General features: G+C 50.2%; 1 protein-coding gene across 9 annotated transcripts in view; it reads left to right on the top strand.

Annotated features, from left to right (window-relative positions):
• The window catches only part of AMOTL1 (angiomotin like 1), a 164,308-nt gene extending 150,953 nt beyond the window's left edge, over positions 1-13,355 (top strand). For 8 of the 9 annotated variants that reach the window (XM_032488304.1, XM_032488303.1, XM_032488305.1 and 5 more), the window contains 4 exons: positions 2,391-2,516; positions 3,556-3,782; positions 7,317-7,571; positions 8,657-13,355. In XM_032488304.1, coding sequence (XP_032344195.1) covers positions 2,391-2,516; positions 3,556-3,782; positions 7,317-7,571; positions 8,657-8,763 — 715 coding nt within the window. In that variant the 3' untranslated portion in view covers positions 8,764-13,355. Of the gene's footprint in view, positions 1-2,390; positions 2,517-3,555; positions 3,783-5,564; positions 6,626-7,316; positions 7,572-8,656 lie in introns of those variants that run through there. The other variant, XM_032488310.1, reaches the window with a different exon arrangement.
• The last annotated feature ends 2,847 nt before the right edge of the window (positions 13,356-16,202 follow it).

Below are 16,202 nucleotides of genomic sequence, written 5' to 3'. Positions count from 1 at the left end.
TAAAATCAGAAGTGGGGGAATGAGCAGGTCTGAGGCATAAGACCCCTAGGTGGACACAGGACAAGGCTGGGGATGGTGGGGAATTGTGGGAGAGATGAGTAGAACCAGACCCAGTCCACACACAGCCAGCCCCACTCACACCATGCTAGGCCCTGCCTTGTCCATCATCCTTTGAGCAAAGAATAGTCCTGTGGGATTTACCTGTCCCCTTTGCTCTCCTCTTCAGCCTTGTTTGAAGTCTTGGATGGATGCATGGGGACCCTTTCCACCATCTCTCCCTGCCCCCCTTCTTTGCTTCCATATATATTTATTGAGCACCTAACAGTTCCAGGGAAACTCCCCTCCCCCTTATGGACCACTGCTTCCCTCAGTCTCAGGAAAAATCAGCTCAGAGGAGGTCAGGTTTTTAGCTCTGACTTCATGTTCTTTCCAAGAAAACCACTGTAATGTCAGCGTTGCTCTTCTGTTGATACAAAGGGAGAAAAGGAAAATGAAGAATTTTGGAGAGAGGTCAAAATTCAGAGCTCTTATTGTCTTGATGCCAAATGGGCTACGTAAGAATTGGTAAAAACGAGTATTTCCAGCCATTAGTTTGGGGGCTTTTCAGCTACTGCTGCAGGCTTCATGTTAACGGGTGGTGTGATTTTTGTCTACCAGCTGATTTTGCCATCTTGGTGCCACCATGGATCAGAAGCGTGCGAGGTTGGGCCTGTTCCGTATGGGTAAAGGTTTGGAAACCTTTTACGTATTTCACAGCAAGGTAGTATTTTTTTGGAGAGTTGTGTGTATTTACCTTCTAGGTTGTTTTCATCTCGTTGTACCCGCCGTCCTGGGCAGTACAAACGTGAATTTTTACATTTGTCTCCAGCTCTGTGTAAATTCTCCAAAAGTAAATCGTCTGAAAATATTTCTGGCCACTGATTCCTGTGTTGATGATTTTTGCTCACCATGGAGTGAGTGTATAATTTTGTCAGTTTTGTTTAAAGCATTTTGCTGGCTTTCGATGTTATTTGGCTTTGCGGTTTGTTTTCAGTCACAGTTTGCCCTTAGCCTCTCATTCTCACGTGTGCCCTCTTTGTTGGTTTATTTTATCTTCACGTACCTTTCCTGAGATCTTCTTCACAAAGACACAGGAGACTTCGGGAGCAGAGAGGGAGGGTTAAGGGAGTGGGCATCGGAGTCAGAGATATCTGGATTTGAATCCATTTCCACCTCCACTTACCTGGTGTTCTTGCAAAGTCACCCACTGGTTCATCTGTAAAATGAGGATAATAATTCCTACGGCACAAGCTCCTGAGAGAACTGAATGAGATACCAGGGGTAACGTACTTCACCCAGGCCCTGGCATGAAGGAAATGCTCGTTCATGGGCAGCCGTTGTTAAAAAAAAATGAAAAAACAGCCACTCCTTTGCTGTTTATGGGTGTTCTGGTAGAAAAGAGCTGTAAGATTTTCAATATGATTGTAACATTGACATCTGAAGTTAAAGAGATGTGAAATACTTGGCTGGATTGTGTCTTACTAGTTGAAGATTCACTGATCAGAGACATTATTGTACCTTTCAGCCTAAGATATGCTTAGGGCACTTAGATGGTGCCATCATCTTATTTTACCCATCATCGTTAAGGAGGAGTAATTAAGTGGACAAAACTAGTGGCTGGCAGAACAGTTACCTCTGACCAGTTGCCTTCAGACATCCGCTTCTGGATACACTGCTTTGCATCCTCCGTGTCTCTGTCCCTCCTCTCAGTCCACGCCTTCAGCTCGACTTCCCAAGGGCAGAGTGTGTGTGTCTTTGTCACCTCTCTGCCCTGCTACCCAGCATGGTTGTCACACTGAACGGACCTGAATCTTAGGCAGGGGCTCATAAAGAAGTGAGCTTGAATGCAAGCGTGAAGGGAACCTCAGTCGGAGGAGCCTTGCTGTCCAGGAGGATAGTCTGTTTCAAGGATTTCCTGAGTCCCCATTTACTGTAAAATGCTGAAATAGTTGCTGTCTGGGTGAGAAACAGAAACAACACTTTAACTCTGATTGAGAACGTGAAAAAGGAGAAGTGAATATGAAGGAGTACAGCAAAGAAATACTAACAGACATGCTAGTGTCAGTATCCACATGTCGGTAGATTAAACCTGTAAGAGTTCAGTGTCGGTATTCAGAACGTGCCACATGGTTTGCTATATACAATGTCGTTAGTAAAAGGGGCAGGGAATTTGGATTTGGAGGATTCTGTTTTCCTTAGATACTGTCTGAGTTTTATCAATTTAGGGAGAGAACTGGCCAGGATTTAGGAGAGGGAAAGGGGTGAAGGAGTTTGTGGAGACCGATTTTTGGTGTGGCGTCCCCGGACCCCTCCTTCCCCGTGAGGCTTTGCATCATTTTCTGTATCACCAGGGACACCACGATCATCAACCACTCGAGGAACGGCAGCTACGGCGAGAGCTCACTGGAGGCCCACATCTGGCAGGAGGAGGAGGAGGTGGTGCAGGCCACCAGGAGGTGTCAGGACATGGAGTACACGTAAGGGACAGCTGTGTGCCTGGCCACCAGGCTCCACTCCGGCCGCTCACCTCAAGACCCTAGTGGGGCCGCCAGCCGAATGTTGGCACGCACGCCCCAGCCCCTTCCTTTTCTGGACAGCTTCAAGCTCCCCTCTCCTACCCCTTTCCTGCCCCAGAGAGAAGGGAAGGCACCCACTCAGCAGTGGGGTGGAGCCTGAGGTCTCTGGGGGCTGCTTTCATGTCAGAGGCAGGTTTTAATGTGGAGGCTCATTAATGGCAAGAATTCAGATGCACATGCTTTTTCTGGGTGTCTGTCTGCAGCCTTCTAGACGTTACCAGCTGGACAGGAGAAATGTCATATTCCAGAGTCTCAGGGCTTTTGACCCAGGATTTATATATTCCGGCCAGAAATAAAGAACTCACGTAGCTAATGCTTTCTTCCCATGGACTAAACACGACATCCAGCAGGTTCTGTGATCTGGCAGAGCTAGCCTGCCACCCACCCACTCCCTGCCGGGGAGCCCTGGGAACCTGAGCTTCTCACTTGGCAGATAGGAGAATAGGTCAGAAAATGGGCCCAGTGAGTTACTGTTGGAGAACAGAGAAAAGAACTCGAGTGTCGGCCTTCTGGGGAGAGCAGCAGCTTCTCCCAGAAAACCTGTAGTCTTTTTTTCCTCAGAAAATAGGTAGATTGACTCTGGTGGGCAGCTCCCCGGTTGTGAGGCTTGAGTTTGTGCTCCCTGCTGCTCCTCCCGCCCCCTCTGCCAGGGTCCTACACACGTGGGTCCAGGAGGCCCTTGCTGGGGGCCCCAGTCATTCAGACTATGTCCTTGGGGTCCCAGGACGTCCCAGAGTCACCTGAGGGGCCGGAGAAGGTGCACCCTTTTAATCTACTACAGAAGATCCATCTCAGACAATATGGAGATGGTAACTGTTTGAAGACGCTTAACTCTCCCTCCCTCAGTTATAACTGAAGTCCCTGGGCAACCTGAGAGAAATGTTCAAGTTATTCTAGCCAAATGGCGTTGGATCGTGACTGTTTTGTTTTTGTTACACAGTATTAAAAATCTGCATGCCAAAATCATAGAGAAGGACGCCATGATTAAGGTCCTCCAGCAGCGATCCCGTAAAGACGCCGGGAAGACGGACTCCTCCAGCCTGCGGCCTGCTCGCTCCGTCCCGTCCATCGCTGCAGCCACCGGGACGCACTCCCGCCAGACCTCGCTCACCAGCAGCCAGCTAGCTGAGGAGAGGAAGGAGGAGAAGACCTGGAAGGGGAGCATAGGTGAGTCCTACCTAAGTCAGGCAAGCCCCGCCCATGCCCAGGGTGAGACCCACCCCTCCCCAGGGAAGCCCCGCCCCTCCCTGGGTGAGCTCCACCCCCCGGCAGGCCCCGCCTCTCAGAAAAGCCTCACCCTCAACAGACAAGCCCCACCCCTTCCCAGGTGAGCCCCACCCCTCCCCAGGCCAGGCTCTGAAAAGCAGGAGCCACACAAACATTGAGAGGCACCTCATTTGGCCAAAGGAGTTTGGACACTCTTGTGGAGGTGGAAGTGTCCTTGACTGTCTCCAAGTCTCGGCTGGCTCACCTGTGGAGTGGGGAAGGATAATCAAACATACTTTGGTGGCAGAAGCAAAGGCCACTCCGCCAGAGTCTGTTAACCGTGGGTTGATTCACATCATAATTATTATCGTTACTGTTGAAAGTTGAGGTGACTCTTGCAATATAAAATATTCTAACGGGGAAATCCCCGAGACGTTGGGCCTCTGAACTTGGCTATCCCCCAGACCAGTGGTTAGGACTGTTCCATCTCTGCTTCTGTGTCTAGAAAAGCAGGGTGGTGTCTGGAGGTGTCTGCCCTGCTGTACCCCATGGGGTCTTGGCAAGGGCAAAATGAGATAATGGAGAGAAAGCACTTTGGAAGCAGTGCCCTCGAGCATAAGAGGTAGGTGGCGGTGGTTTTGTTGGATTGTTGTTGCACAGACAGAATGTCAAGGAGAGTTCTGCAGACTGTGGTCTTGGCCATGAACAGGTTCCTGGGGTGAGGGCGGGCTGGTTGGCGGACTTGCTGAGTCTGGAGAGGAGGCGTAGAGCCGGCCACTGCGCAGGCAGCACTACCAGACGCACGTCCTCCGCTCTTGTCCCTGCTCTTTGCAGCCCCAGGGGCCTGGCCCTTCTTTGATGCATTTCCCTGGGTCAATGTGTTTTGTTTATCTATGGAGCCAAGAGCCTGTTTTCCTCAGCACAGAACCCCAGAGGAGCCTGCTTGTTTCACACCAAAGAAGATAAGAGCTTCCAGTATGAGCCCAGAGTTGGGAGGGATCAAAGGCGCCCAGCCAGAGTCCCTGTTTGAAGTCCCCCCATGGGTTGCTTCTGCAGCCCCTGGCCTCCAAGGAAATGCACTTCAAAGAGGACGTGTGTGGACAGCAGCTGGGATCATCAAAGACCCTCCCAAGGACACTTAGCTCCCCTCCCCAGTTAGAAAGCCTAGGGGGCGGTGCTTAGACAGGCATGGTAGGGGGGGTCTGACCGTGTTCAGCTCAGATGGAAACCTCCCTGGCAGACATCGATTTGGAACATCCAGCCAGGCAGGCATTTCTCTGGGGTCTGTACCCCTAGGATTTGGCTTGTCTCAACCAGGCCTGGGAGCCTGAGGACCCGGCTGCAGGAGAGTTGCTGTGCTGTCTGCACTGCTGTTCCCGTCATTATTGTAACTGGTGTCCACGTGTCACAAAAACAGACCGGGCCCTCTGAGGTCCCAGGCAGAGGCACACATGCAGTCCCCAAAGAGTTGCCACAGTCTCTTGCCTGATGGGTTCTGGAAGGAGGTAGAGGTGGTGGTGTACACCTTCTTGGTGGTTCAGGGGCTCCCTGATGACGGGCTGGCAACTTAGTTCCACAAAAGCATCCTTGCCAGACTGTGGCATTTTGACAGGCAGAGTGATGAGGCAGAAGGAACACAGAGTGGACTTAAAGGCAGGCACAGCTGGGTTCATTTGAATCCCATTTCTGCTGCTTAGATGTGAGATACTAATTTCTCTGAGCTTCCATTTCCTTTTCCGTTAGACAGAGGATAACAACAGGATGTACCTCATATAAAATGGGACGACGTGTGTAAAGCACCTAGACAAAGACCCATGCTGCTCAAAGTGTGGTCCAGGGACCAGCAGCACCCACATCACCTGGGAGCTTGTTGCAGAAGCAGAATCTCAGGCCCCACCCACTGACTGAATCTTGATTTTAACAATGTATCTAAGCAATCTGCACATTATTATTTTGAGAAGCACTGCTGCAGAAAAACTGAATGGAGTTGCATTGCATTATGAATGGGCACCTGGAACTAACCCTGGCAAGGAGACTTTATGAACTGCCAGCTCGTTAAGATAAGTGAACAGACACTTGATTGTGCTTACCGCATTTTCTGCAGGCTAGTGTTCTGGAGTGCTGGCACTTTTCTGAGTGGGGGCTGTATTGTACAATTGGAACAGTCACTCTCCTGCCCAGCTTTGCAGGAAGACATTGAGGAAAGGGGACACCCCTGCACCTCATGCTTCCCTTTTCCCCAGCCAGCTCTCCCTCTTCTCACCCCAGCCTCTGGGCTGTTGGGAGAGGGAGGGGGAGAGGGAAAAATAGGGCTGAGTGGCCCTTCCCTGGAGCCCAGCGGCTTCCTGCTTCTTGGAGGACGTGGCTCTGTGCTGCAGGGATCTCTCTGGGGGAACAGTGTACACATCTCTATGTTGCCCTGACCAGGAAGCCTGTTTGTTTTGACCCGGGGCCCCCAGGAGACCATTTGTTACCAAGAGTGGGGTGGAGTTTGGTGCTATTCAGCAGAGCAGCAGGCCAGTGGGACCTGTTGTGTCCAGGACCAGGGAAGCCTCCAGGTTTTCTTAAGCACATGACCACTCTCAAGGCTAGCCCTTTGAGAATGCAATAATGCCATTGGCAGCAACGTGGATGGACCTAGATATTATCATACAAAGTGAAGTTAAGTCGGAGAAAGACAGATGTCATAGGATATCACTTATATGTGGAATGTAAAAAAAAAAAAGATACAAATGAACTTATTTACAAAACAGAAAAAGACTCACAGATACAGAAATCAAGCTTCAGGTTACCAAAAAGGGAAAGAGGAGGGTGGGATAAATTGGGAATTTGGGATAAACAGATACACACTACTATATATAAAATAAACAACAAGGCCCTACTGTACAGCACAGGGAACTATACTCAATATCTTATAATAACCTATAATGGAAAAAAATCTGAAAATGAATATATATATATAAAATATATACACACACATATATATATGACTGAATCACTTTACTGTGCACCTTAAACATTGCAAATCAACTATACTTCAATACAAAAAATTTTTAAATAAATAAATAAAATTAAATAAAAAAGACTAGCCTTCCTGAGCCATATTGGGTAAAACAAGCATCATCTCTAGAAGGCCTGGCAGGAATGCCCCCGCCCTGGACACTCTGCCTCTGACGTACCTTTTCTCTGTTCTTCCATAGCACCCTGAGAATAACTACCTATCATTTGTCATGTGACATTACTATAACAAATTTACTTGACAGCTCCTCCCCTGCCCCAAATTAGGTGTTGAATTTTTTTTTAAGAATGGCATTGAAGAGGGGAGGGTATAACTCAAGTGGTAGAGCGTGTGCTTACCACTCATGAGGTCCTCTGTTCAATCCCCAGTACCTCCTCTAAAAATAATTACCTCCCCACCCCGCCAAAATAAAATCAATAATACAATAATAAAGTTTAAAAACTAATGGCATTTAAGAAGCTGTTCTTCGCCTGCAGGGTTGCTGCTGGGGAAGGAGCACCACGAGCACGCGTCCGCCCCGCTGCTGCCCACGCCCGCGGCCCCCGCCACGCCGGCCGGCAGCGCGCACGCCAAGACGGGCAGCAAGGACAGCAGCACGCAGACGGACAAGGGCGCCGAGCTCTTCTGGCCCAGCGTGGCCTCCCTGCCCACCCGGGGCCGGCTGAGCGGGACCCCTTCCAACAGCCCGGTCCTGAAACACCCCGCGGCCAAAGGGGCGGCGGAGAAACTGGGTACGAGGTCCTCGCCTCCTCTCCCACGCCTGGGGTCCCCAGCTCGCTGGCCTGAGATGGGGCGCCTATTGTTGAGCTGGGAAGGGAGAGACAGCACCAATCAACTCTTACTTTATGGGTTTTCCCATGGTTATGGTTACCCCGACCCACTTAGGCTACGCATGCTCTTAATTATTCTGGGAATAAAATGTGTGTAGAGCCTCTCAGCTTATTACCATTGAAAGGAGTGCACGACCTTCACCTGCCCTTGTAGTGTATGCTCTGTAACTAGCCCTTCCCCAGGAGGGATGAAAACCGACCTGCGGGCGGATGTCAGGGAATCTGCTCCCGCCAGCGGTTTGGGAGCTGGTACCAGGCACCAGGTCCATCAGGAGCATCAGGCGTAAAGACGTTGCCTTCAAGGTGTTCATTATCGAGGATTCGGGGTTGGGAGCACCTCCTGATTGAGCGAGTAGATTGAACTGGAAAGCAGGTGAACTGGCCCAACACTCAGGCCAGTACTGGGAAAGTTGCTTTCAAATATGTACAAGAAGACAGCTCAGACAGGAATTTGGGGATGATTCCAGGAGTGTCTGTGGGGAGAACAGACTTGGCTTTGGACTAGTCCTAGTCATGGGCTGAGGGTAGCCCTCTTCAGGAATTGTTTGGAGGAGGTGGGGGCTGTTGGGGGCATAAATTATTTTCTCCAAGGGAGTTCTTTATTTTCATTTTCCAAAATCGACAAGTAAACAGTGTTGTCAGTTTTGGGAGATTTAATTCGTGGAACGCCGTTTTCCCGGGAAGGCAGGGTTGTGGTGTGAACTTGAGGGTTTAGAGGAGAGGGAGCGGGTGTGAGGACTCCGCACAAAGTCCCAAAGAGTTCACCCACTCAGACCTCTCCCAGCACGCCCTGGTTCTGCTCTTCGTTTCTGAATCCCAGGGCCAGTCTTTTTGCTTTTGTCCGCCGTGGGCTGGGCTCTGGGGCCTTACCTGCGTGCTCTGGGGGTGAGGGGTGGTATGGGAAATGATTCCGTTCTAGAGAGAGCTGGGGAGGCCCGTGTTCCTCCTGGGGAACGGGCTGCTCATGTGTCCCTTCTGTTTGGCAGAGAATTCTCCCAGCCACGGGAAGTCACCCGACCACAAAGGCCGCGTCAGCAGCCTGCTCCACAAGCCCGAGTTCCCTGATGGAGAGATGATGGAAGTTCTCATCTAACACGGCGGCCCTGTTGAATTTCCCAACAGAACACTAACAAGCGAGGAACGTGGCAAAGAGAAAGAAAGAAAGACCAAGAAGGTTGTGAATGGGTAATCACGAATGATTTGAACTGAGGATTTCAGATTAGTAAGAACCCTTTTTATAAATGTTAAAAAAAAAAACCAACAAAAAACAAAAAAACAAAAACAAGGAGACCTGCATGACTGAAGAGGAAGAGAAGGCCATGGATTTCTACTACATATGGTGAAAGAAAGAAGATGCATGTAGGTTTGGAAACAGAAGAAATAAGAAATGGAATTTTTCATTGTACAGAAAATGTATCTCTTGGGGAGGGTCTGTGTACACCCAGTCTCTGGTTATAAACAGATAAACCTGAGCTTGGATCTGCCTTGGAATACACCCATTCTCCTTGCCTCATAGCTTGTTTTGCTTAAGAAGAACCCCCGTAGAAATCTCGGAGCATCCCTCTTGACGTAATGTAGTATCATCTGTGTCCTCCGCGGGGTGTCCTGTGAATGCGTGTGGACGTGTCCATGAGGAGGGATGTCTGAGGTGACGGGGGATTGAAAAGCCCATCTTCACCTCATTACCTGCTGCTTTGGATTTTCAGGAGATCGCGGGGCCTCTCAGCTTTTCTGGATTGAGCGGTATTTCCTAAGCAGGATGGGAACTTTCTGGTCTTAGTGCTCCTCCTCCCTCCCTCCTCTGAGTTCATCATGGTCTCTGCTTCATTTTCTTTACCTTTACCCTTTTTTTTTTTGTTTTCTTTTGGAATAAGCCATGGCAGAATTCTTTAGCTCTGGGGTTAGCGCAGTCGTCTGAACAGTCATCATTCCTGCTGTGTTTCCTAGCAACCCGTGGGACAAAGCCGTGTGCCAGCTTCCTGGCTGTTTCCGCCCGCTTTGAGGAGCTGGGCTGCCCCCGGTCACCTTGTTCTGACTCTGAACTAGGTCAGCTCTGACGAGGTGGAAGACCCGTGACTGCTGTGGCATCGTGCTTTCAGCTCACGGCGCTGACTTTTCTCTCCCATCTGCTCTTGGGTGGAGTTTGGGATCTCCACCTCATTGCTCTGTGGAGGTAGGACATTTAGGACTGCCCTCCAGGAAGGAGTAACACTTGATTGGTGGCATCCGGGATCTTCCCTGGCGCCTTGTCCCCCTTTCTGCTGTTTGTGGTTCTCGGGCATGTCCACGCCTCCGCCGGCCGTTTGCACCCCTCCGGGCGCAGTCGGTGAGCACGCAGACCCTGACGCTCAGTGTGTTGTGTCAGCACATCAGTCATCAGCTCTGCCCCGCCGGGAACTCGCTTTGGGTCTACACAATGTGATCGGGTTTTCCAAGGTTTGGTTTGGGACAACTTGTCCAAAGTAAGATGGAAACACCAGGTCAAAGGGCCAGGAGGGAGTGAGGTCATGGGCCTCATCCATGTGCTGTGAGGTTTCCCATCTGACGCCTCAGACGTCGGCTTTCTTTACAAGTCTAGAAGGTGCTGGGCCAGGAGAGAGGAGAAGCTAGTCAGGCCGTCAGATGCTCCTGCGGGGTCCTCATAGTTTTCTCCCCCCAGGGCAGCTGGATCTATGTTTTTCCAGGTCCCTTCGCTCATGCTTACTTAAGGGAAGAAAAAAAGACTGGGGTCTGAGGCTTTATCAAGTCCCACCTAAATGAAGTCCTGGAGACATCACTTAGGACATTTCGCTTGGGGAGCTCATTTTAGGATTGGCCACCCCACACGTGGACCTTGTCCCCTAGAAGTGGGTGAGAGCCAGAGCCCCAGCCCAGGTTCCTGTGCACCTCATTGGCGGCTTGGGTGCGAGGCTCGCTCGCCCCCCTTGGTCCTCCGAGTTGCCAGACGTGTTCACTGTCAGCGCGCAGATGCAGACGTCACCATGTTTCAGTTGTCAATCTTTTTTTCTTCTAAACTGTTGAGACTCCTCTGGAAGGAAAGGGACCTATAGCTTTGAAATGTCTTCTCTGGTGGCAGATTGCCTCGCCAGGGCCCCGACAAGCTTCACCTGCATAGCTTTCCTGAAGTCTTGCTGGCATTTAGGAGACATGCAGATACGGAGCTCCCACGGTGCGTTCTGGATGGTGTACGATATATTATCTCATTGGGTTTTCAGAAAATGATACCAGCTGAGTTTTTTAGTGCCAACTGTATGCAAGCACTGGGGTAAGTACGTTTCAGTGAGTCATCCAACCATGGCGGGGGGAGGGGGCGGTGGTGGCAACTTGATCAGCCTTATTTCCCAGAGGAGGAAAATGGGTCTCAGGGAGGTTAAGTTCCTTCCCCAGGACAGGCTGGGGTCCCAACTGAGAGTCTGGGGAGAGGAGCTGTGCCTTTGTCACTGGCTGGACTGCCTCTGACTTGATGCTAACATGTTTGGGTGCTACATCTTGGCCCACTCTGCCCCCTGTATTTGGTATACACACACACACACACACACACACACACACACACACACACACACACACACACACACACCTGCACCCCCTCTCAGGAGCTAAGAAATGACTAAAGCCCAGAACTGCTAGAACTCCCCTTAAACACAAGTATAGATGGAGGTCTTTGTGTTTGGTTAGAAGCAGGGCCACAAAATCTATTTTAAAAGCATTTGCATGTGGCCCAGAGACCAGGCTCAGCCACCTGTGTCCTCGGGATTCTGAGAGCTGATGGTATGAGAAATTCCCCCTATGGCAACCTTCTGAGTCCCAGAGACTGATGCGAACTTGGATGTCAGGTGCGGCTGGATCCGGGAGGCGGTGGAGAATAAATTGATTTGAACGTGTTCCAGGCAGGGAGCTCACACTTAGGCTTCCCAGAGCTGAGCGAAGAGGTGTGTTTTCTAGAACAGAGTCCCACTGCATGTCTTGCACTGGTGCTGGGGTGAAGGTGGGCTTTGGGGTGCCCCCAATGACCTCACTCCTCCTAAGCCAGACGGCTAGACTGTAGTCTAGCCGTGGTACACAGGAGCCAAAGAGTGTTCTTACAACACAGATTGTCCAGTGCACAGATGGCTTCTTCTCAACCCCAAGCTTGAGGCAGCCATGGTGTATGCGTTATAAACGTTGGTTTTCTTTTATTTTTTCTTACTCATTAATCAGTGTGTTTAAAATGTCTTCCTCAACGCGAGGATTGTTTAATGGGTTCAACAATCTGATGTGTGGCTCCGTGAGAGATGGGCAGAGTAATTAAGAAGTTACCAGGAGCTGATCATCTGGGAGCATGGAGAGGTCAGCGTTGCAGTAAATGGATTTCTTCTGGAACTAATAAGCAATTGTTCCCCTATTCCTTCTGAGTAGTACCCCCTTTTCTCGTTTGGTGATTTAACGGTATATAAAGACATGTGTATACGTCCGTGCATACATACGAGGTGTAGCTGAAAGGTTGTGTGTCGTTCCTTCTCTTAATACCCAGAAGAGCCAGCGGTTTCATCTCGCCCCACCCTCCTTAAAAGGTGGCCCTTTGGGAGACTCTGCTGATTATTACTACAGTGCTGCCCGCATAGAAACATTTTGCAAGCGCCTCTATTAGAGTGGATTTGGGCCCTGGCACATTCCTTTGGTTATCCTTTGAGATGAGAAATCATCATCCTTTGAGGATGGATATAAGTTTGGAAATAATCCCCAGTCATTCACTCAGTTGGATAAATAAAGATGGGCGATTAAGGTAAATCACATTCTTTTAGCTTTTTTATTTCTTTTTGAAAAAAAAAAATCCTTAAGATATTCCTGGAAATCAGTCTTTGGACTCCTAGCGACCGCTTCAAAGAAGGACAGTCATCATCAGTACATGTAACTTCTGGTGGATTCGTTTCTAAAGATCCGTCCTCTCGCCATGCCTTGTACGTGTTCACATCTCCGCACACGCACAGATGTATAAACCCCAGTAGGTATCCTGTAAAACTGTGTTATACTTAAGTGCATGTTATTGTCATGTTATGCTAAGATTGAGGTGTTTCTTTGTCATGAAACTTTACTTCTTCACCGAATTAAAATCTTGTTTTCAATTTACTCAAGTACCTAGACAGCATTTTCTTGTTATCAGCTGCTGAAGTTCTGGTGCCCAGTGCTGTGTTTCCATGTGGTTTTCCTAGGATGCTGTTCACATAGACACCTGTAAGTATTTATTACAAAACAGAAGGGAGGCAAATTGATCCAGGGTGATTTTTCTTTGAATTAAGATGGTTTCCCCTTTTGCGGAGGGAGAGGGGAGCCTCCTTCTCAGTGCGGCGTGTACAGAACTTGTGAAATTCTGTGAGCAAGGCAGACTGTGTGCCCACCTCGGCCACAAACTCTGATGGCCTGAGCGTCACCGCACTTGCCGCCTGCCTGTGCTTGGTGGCCGTGCGCTGTGTTCCCTCCAGTGGCCTCTGGTGTAACGTTTCGGAATCTTCACGTGCTGGTCTGTATCGCAATCGGGGGTCAGAGCTGCACAGCTGGATGGGTCTGTGTACAGAGCGGGGCAGTCCAAGAACACGGCATGTCGCCCCCAGCAAATATTGATCCTGTCAGGTCAGCCAAAGATTTTCCTGATTCTTTGCTGCTTAAACTTGTGCCTTACTATTGTATATAATAAATGGATAAAACGGCTCTTTCCCTCACGCTTGCTCTTTTCTTTCCCCAGGAGCTTATACACCAGGTGCTCAATAAATGCTGGGTGGATTTCATTTCGTTTTACCGCTGAGGGCAGCCTCACTTGCTGTTTTGCTTCCAGAAGCATCTGGCGCCCCCGCACCCCTCCAGCCCCGTGGGCCTCACACCAACACACACTCCTAATTCTGAGGAGGAAGGACGTCATCCAGGCCACTGGAGCTGGCATCCACCCACCCCCTGCCCCTCCAGGCAGATAAGGAAAGAGGACACACTGGGATGTGGGCCCGGGAGACGGTGGTGACTTGATCACATCTAAGTGTCCCCTTTGGGCATTCCTGGGTTCAGGGCCTGCCCATGACCACGGTCACTCAGGAATTAACCCAAGAGTGTGGGCAGGAGTCAGACGCGTCTCTGTGCCCTGCGATGGACGTGGCAGATACCACTGCTTTGTACGTGTCTTGGGTTCCAGGAAAAGGCAGGGGCTTTAGTAGAAAGGAGTCACATGGTAAACTGGTGACATTCAGGTGGGAGCCCCGGTGGCTGAAGCATGTGAACAGAATAAATCCTGTGAGAGCCCCCAAGTGAAGGGCCCTCCCGAGGAGACAGTGGCCTGGGAGCATTGTTGGGGAGCACGAGGTGCCCTCTGTTTATCTGCTGGTCCTGCCGCCTCTCTGAGCGGAAGCCCCTCTCGCCCACTCCGCTCTGCACAGGAAAAGCTTCCTGAATGTGAGTGTGGGAAGAGAGAGGGCTGGCGCGGTTTGCACACACGACCAACCTGTCCTCGCAGCCACCTAGTCATCCCCATTTAAAGACAAGGAAACTGAGGCTCAAACAACCTTGTACAAGTAACATGGGAAACATGACTGAGCAGGATTCGAACTCAGATCGACCTGCCAAGGAGCCTATGCACTGGCGATGAAAGATGGGTAGGAGCTGGGAGCTTGCATTCTTCCCTGTCCTGACTTCTACCCAAAGGAATTCTCCACCGGGACCCTCAGGTCCCTGCATGCATGTGGATGTGACTCGGAAACATAAAGGGACATCTGGGTGGCTCCCCAGTCTGCACCTCTGGGACAGCTCTGGGAAGATAGCTGCAGGACCCAGGTGCCTTAGGGCTCAGATGAGGACCCGTCCCAGCCGGCCTCCTCCCCTGCCGTCTCCTCGCCCTGACCCCGCGCCTGCCGCTCTGCGAGCTGCCCCCCAGCTCTGGTCTTACTCGGGCTTCTGTCCTGCATCCTGGGCGGGGGCCTCCTGCCTCTTAGATTGCCTTGCTCGTCGTAGTCAGGAGTCAGCTCCCAAGTGAGAAATAAATCAGGAGCTCGGAAATTCTTTTCTTAAAATATACAAAGTTCACAGTGATGAAATAAAAGGAGCTTTGTGTCTTTTAAGAATTTTGCCATTTCACTGTTTCTCTTTCCCTTTTATCAAGCATGGCCATGTCTCTGACACGCTTCCTTTAGCTGCCCCGCTCCTGGCAGGCGGACCTCCTCTCTTGGTGAGTCTGTCTCCCTCTAAAGTCTCCCTTTATGGAGCCCAGATGGAGACCCTTCCTGTCTGGCATGGATTTCTATCAAAGGGTGTCTCTTCCCAAGTTCCTGCTGTGAATGCAGAGAATACAGGGCTCACAGACTACATCACTGGGTAATCTGGGTAAAATAATGTAACTCTTAGTTCTGTTGTTGGAAACAAAATGCGTATCTTTACATCCTGATTGGTTTCGCCCCTCTGATTGTTGGAGGGAAGGAGGACCTTACATTTATTGAGTTGGCTCTGGAATATTACTTCACCTGGACAACCCCAGACGTAGCATCATCACCCCTGAGCTTCAGATGAGGAAACAGGCTCATGAGAAGTGGGAAGAGGTTGAGGGAAGGGATAAGTTAGGAATTCAGGATTAGCAGATACAAATTACTAACATATAAAATAGATAAGCAACAAGTCCTACTGGACAGCACAGGGAACTACATTCAATATCTTGTAATAACCTATAACGATAAAGAATATATATATATGTATAACTGAATCACTATGCTGTGCACGAGAAACTAACACAACATTGGAAATCAACTAAACTTCGATTTAAAAAATTAAAGAAAAAAAAGAAGCGCAGTGAACGCTGGGCTGTCCATCCAGCCCAGGCCTGCTCACTCAAGACCCCGCCCTTCTCTCTTGCACTGTATCGTGGCCTTTCACTTTATTTGGTTTTATTCTTAATGTTTGGTTTGCTGTTTTTTTGTTTTTCATAGTTCTGGAGAGAATTGGAGGCAAATGACTAACTGAAAAACCATTTTTGAGGCTCTTTTTGGGAATATATTTCCAGCAGAAAGCTTGTGTGGGTGGACAGGCTGGATCCAAGCCTCTGGTCCCTTTGTAAGAGGATTTAACCTAGAGGAGCTGATTGTGTGTTGACACAGAACACCTCGGGGACAGCACCGGAAAGGAGGGACCTAAGGCAGATGCGGTCACAGAGCTGGCCTCTGGGCGGGGGCCCCACTCCTTTTCTTCCTGAGGCCCATCCCAAGCCCACAGAACTCGTGGTGCAGAGATGCTGAGGGTAAGCCATTGTTTTTCAGTCGAATGAAGCCCTGGATGGTCCCTGGCGGACATCTCGGTGTGTGTTTCCCAGTCCAGACCTGGTACCTTCCCTTTTGCCTTCACCGCTCCGCCTGCTGCCCCATCCTCTCCATCACCTCTGCTGGGAACCCAGGTCATCTTGGCCTCCTCCCTCCCCTGCCTTGTTCCTGGCTGCTCACTCCACCCCACCCACCATGCTGTTTCCATACCTTCAGCCTCTCCCTCCTACAGCCTGAGCTCAAGACCTCCCCTCCCACTTGGACAACCACA

This window comes from Camelus ferus, chromosome 10 (assembly GCF_009834535.1).
Source record: "Camelus ferus isolate YT-003-E chromosome 10, BCGSAC_Cfer_1.0, whole genome shotgun sequence".
NCBI lineage: Eukaryota > Metazoa > Chordata > Mammalia > Artiodactyla > Camelidae > Camelus > Camelus ferus.
This window is presented reverse-complemented; position numbering and strand designations above follow the sequence as displayed.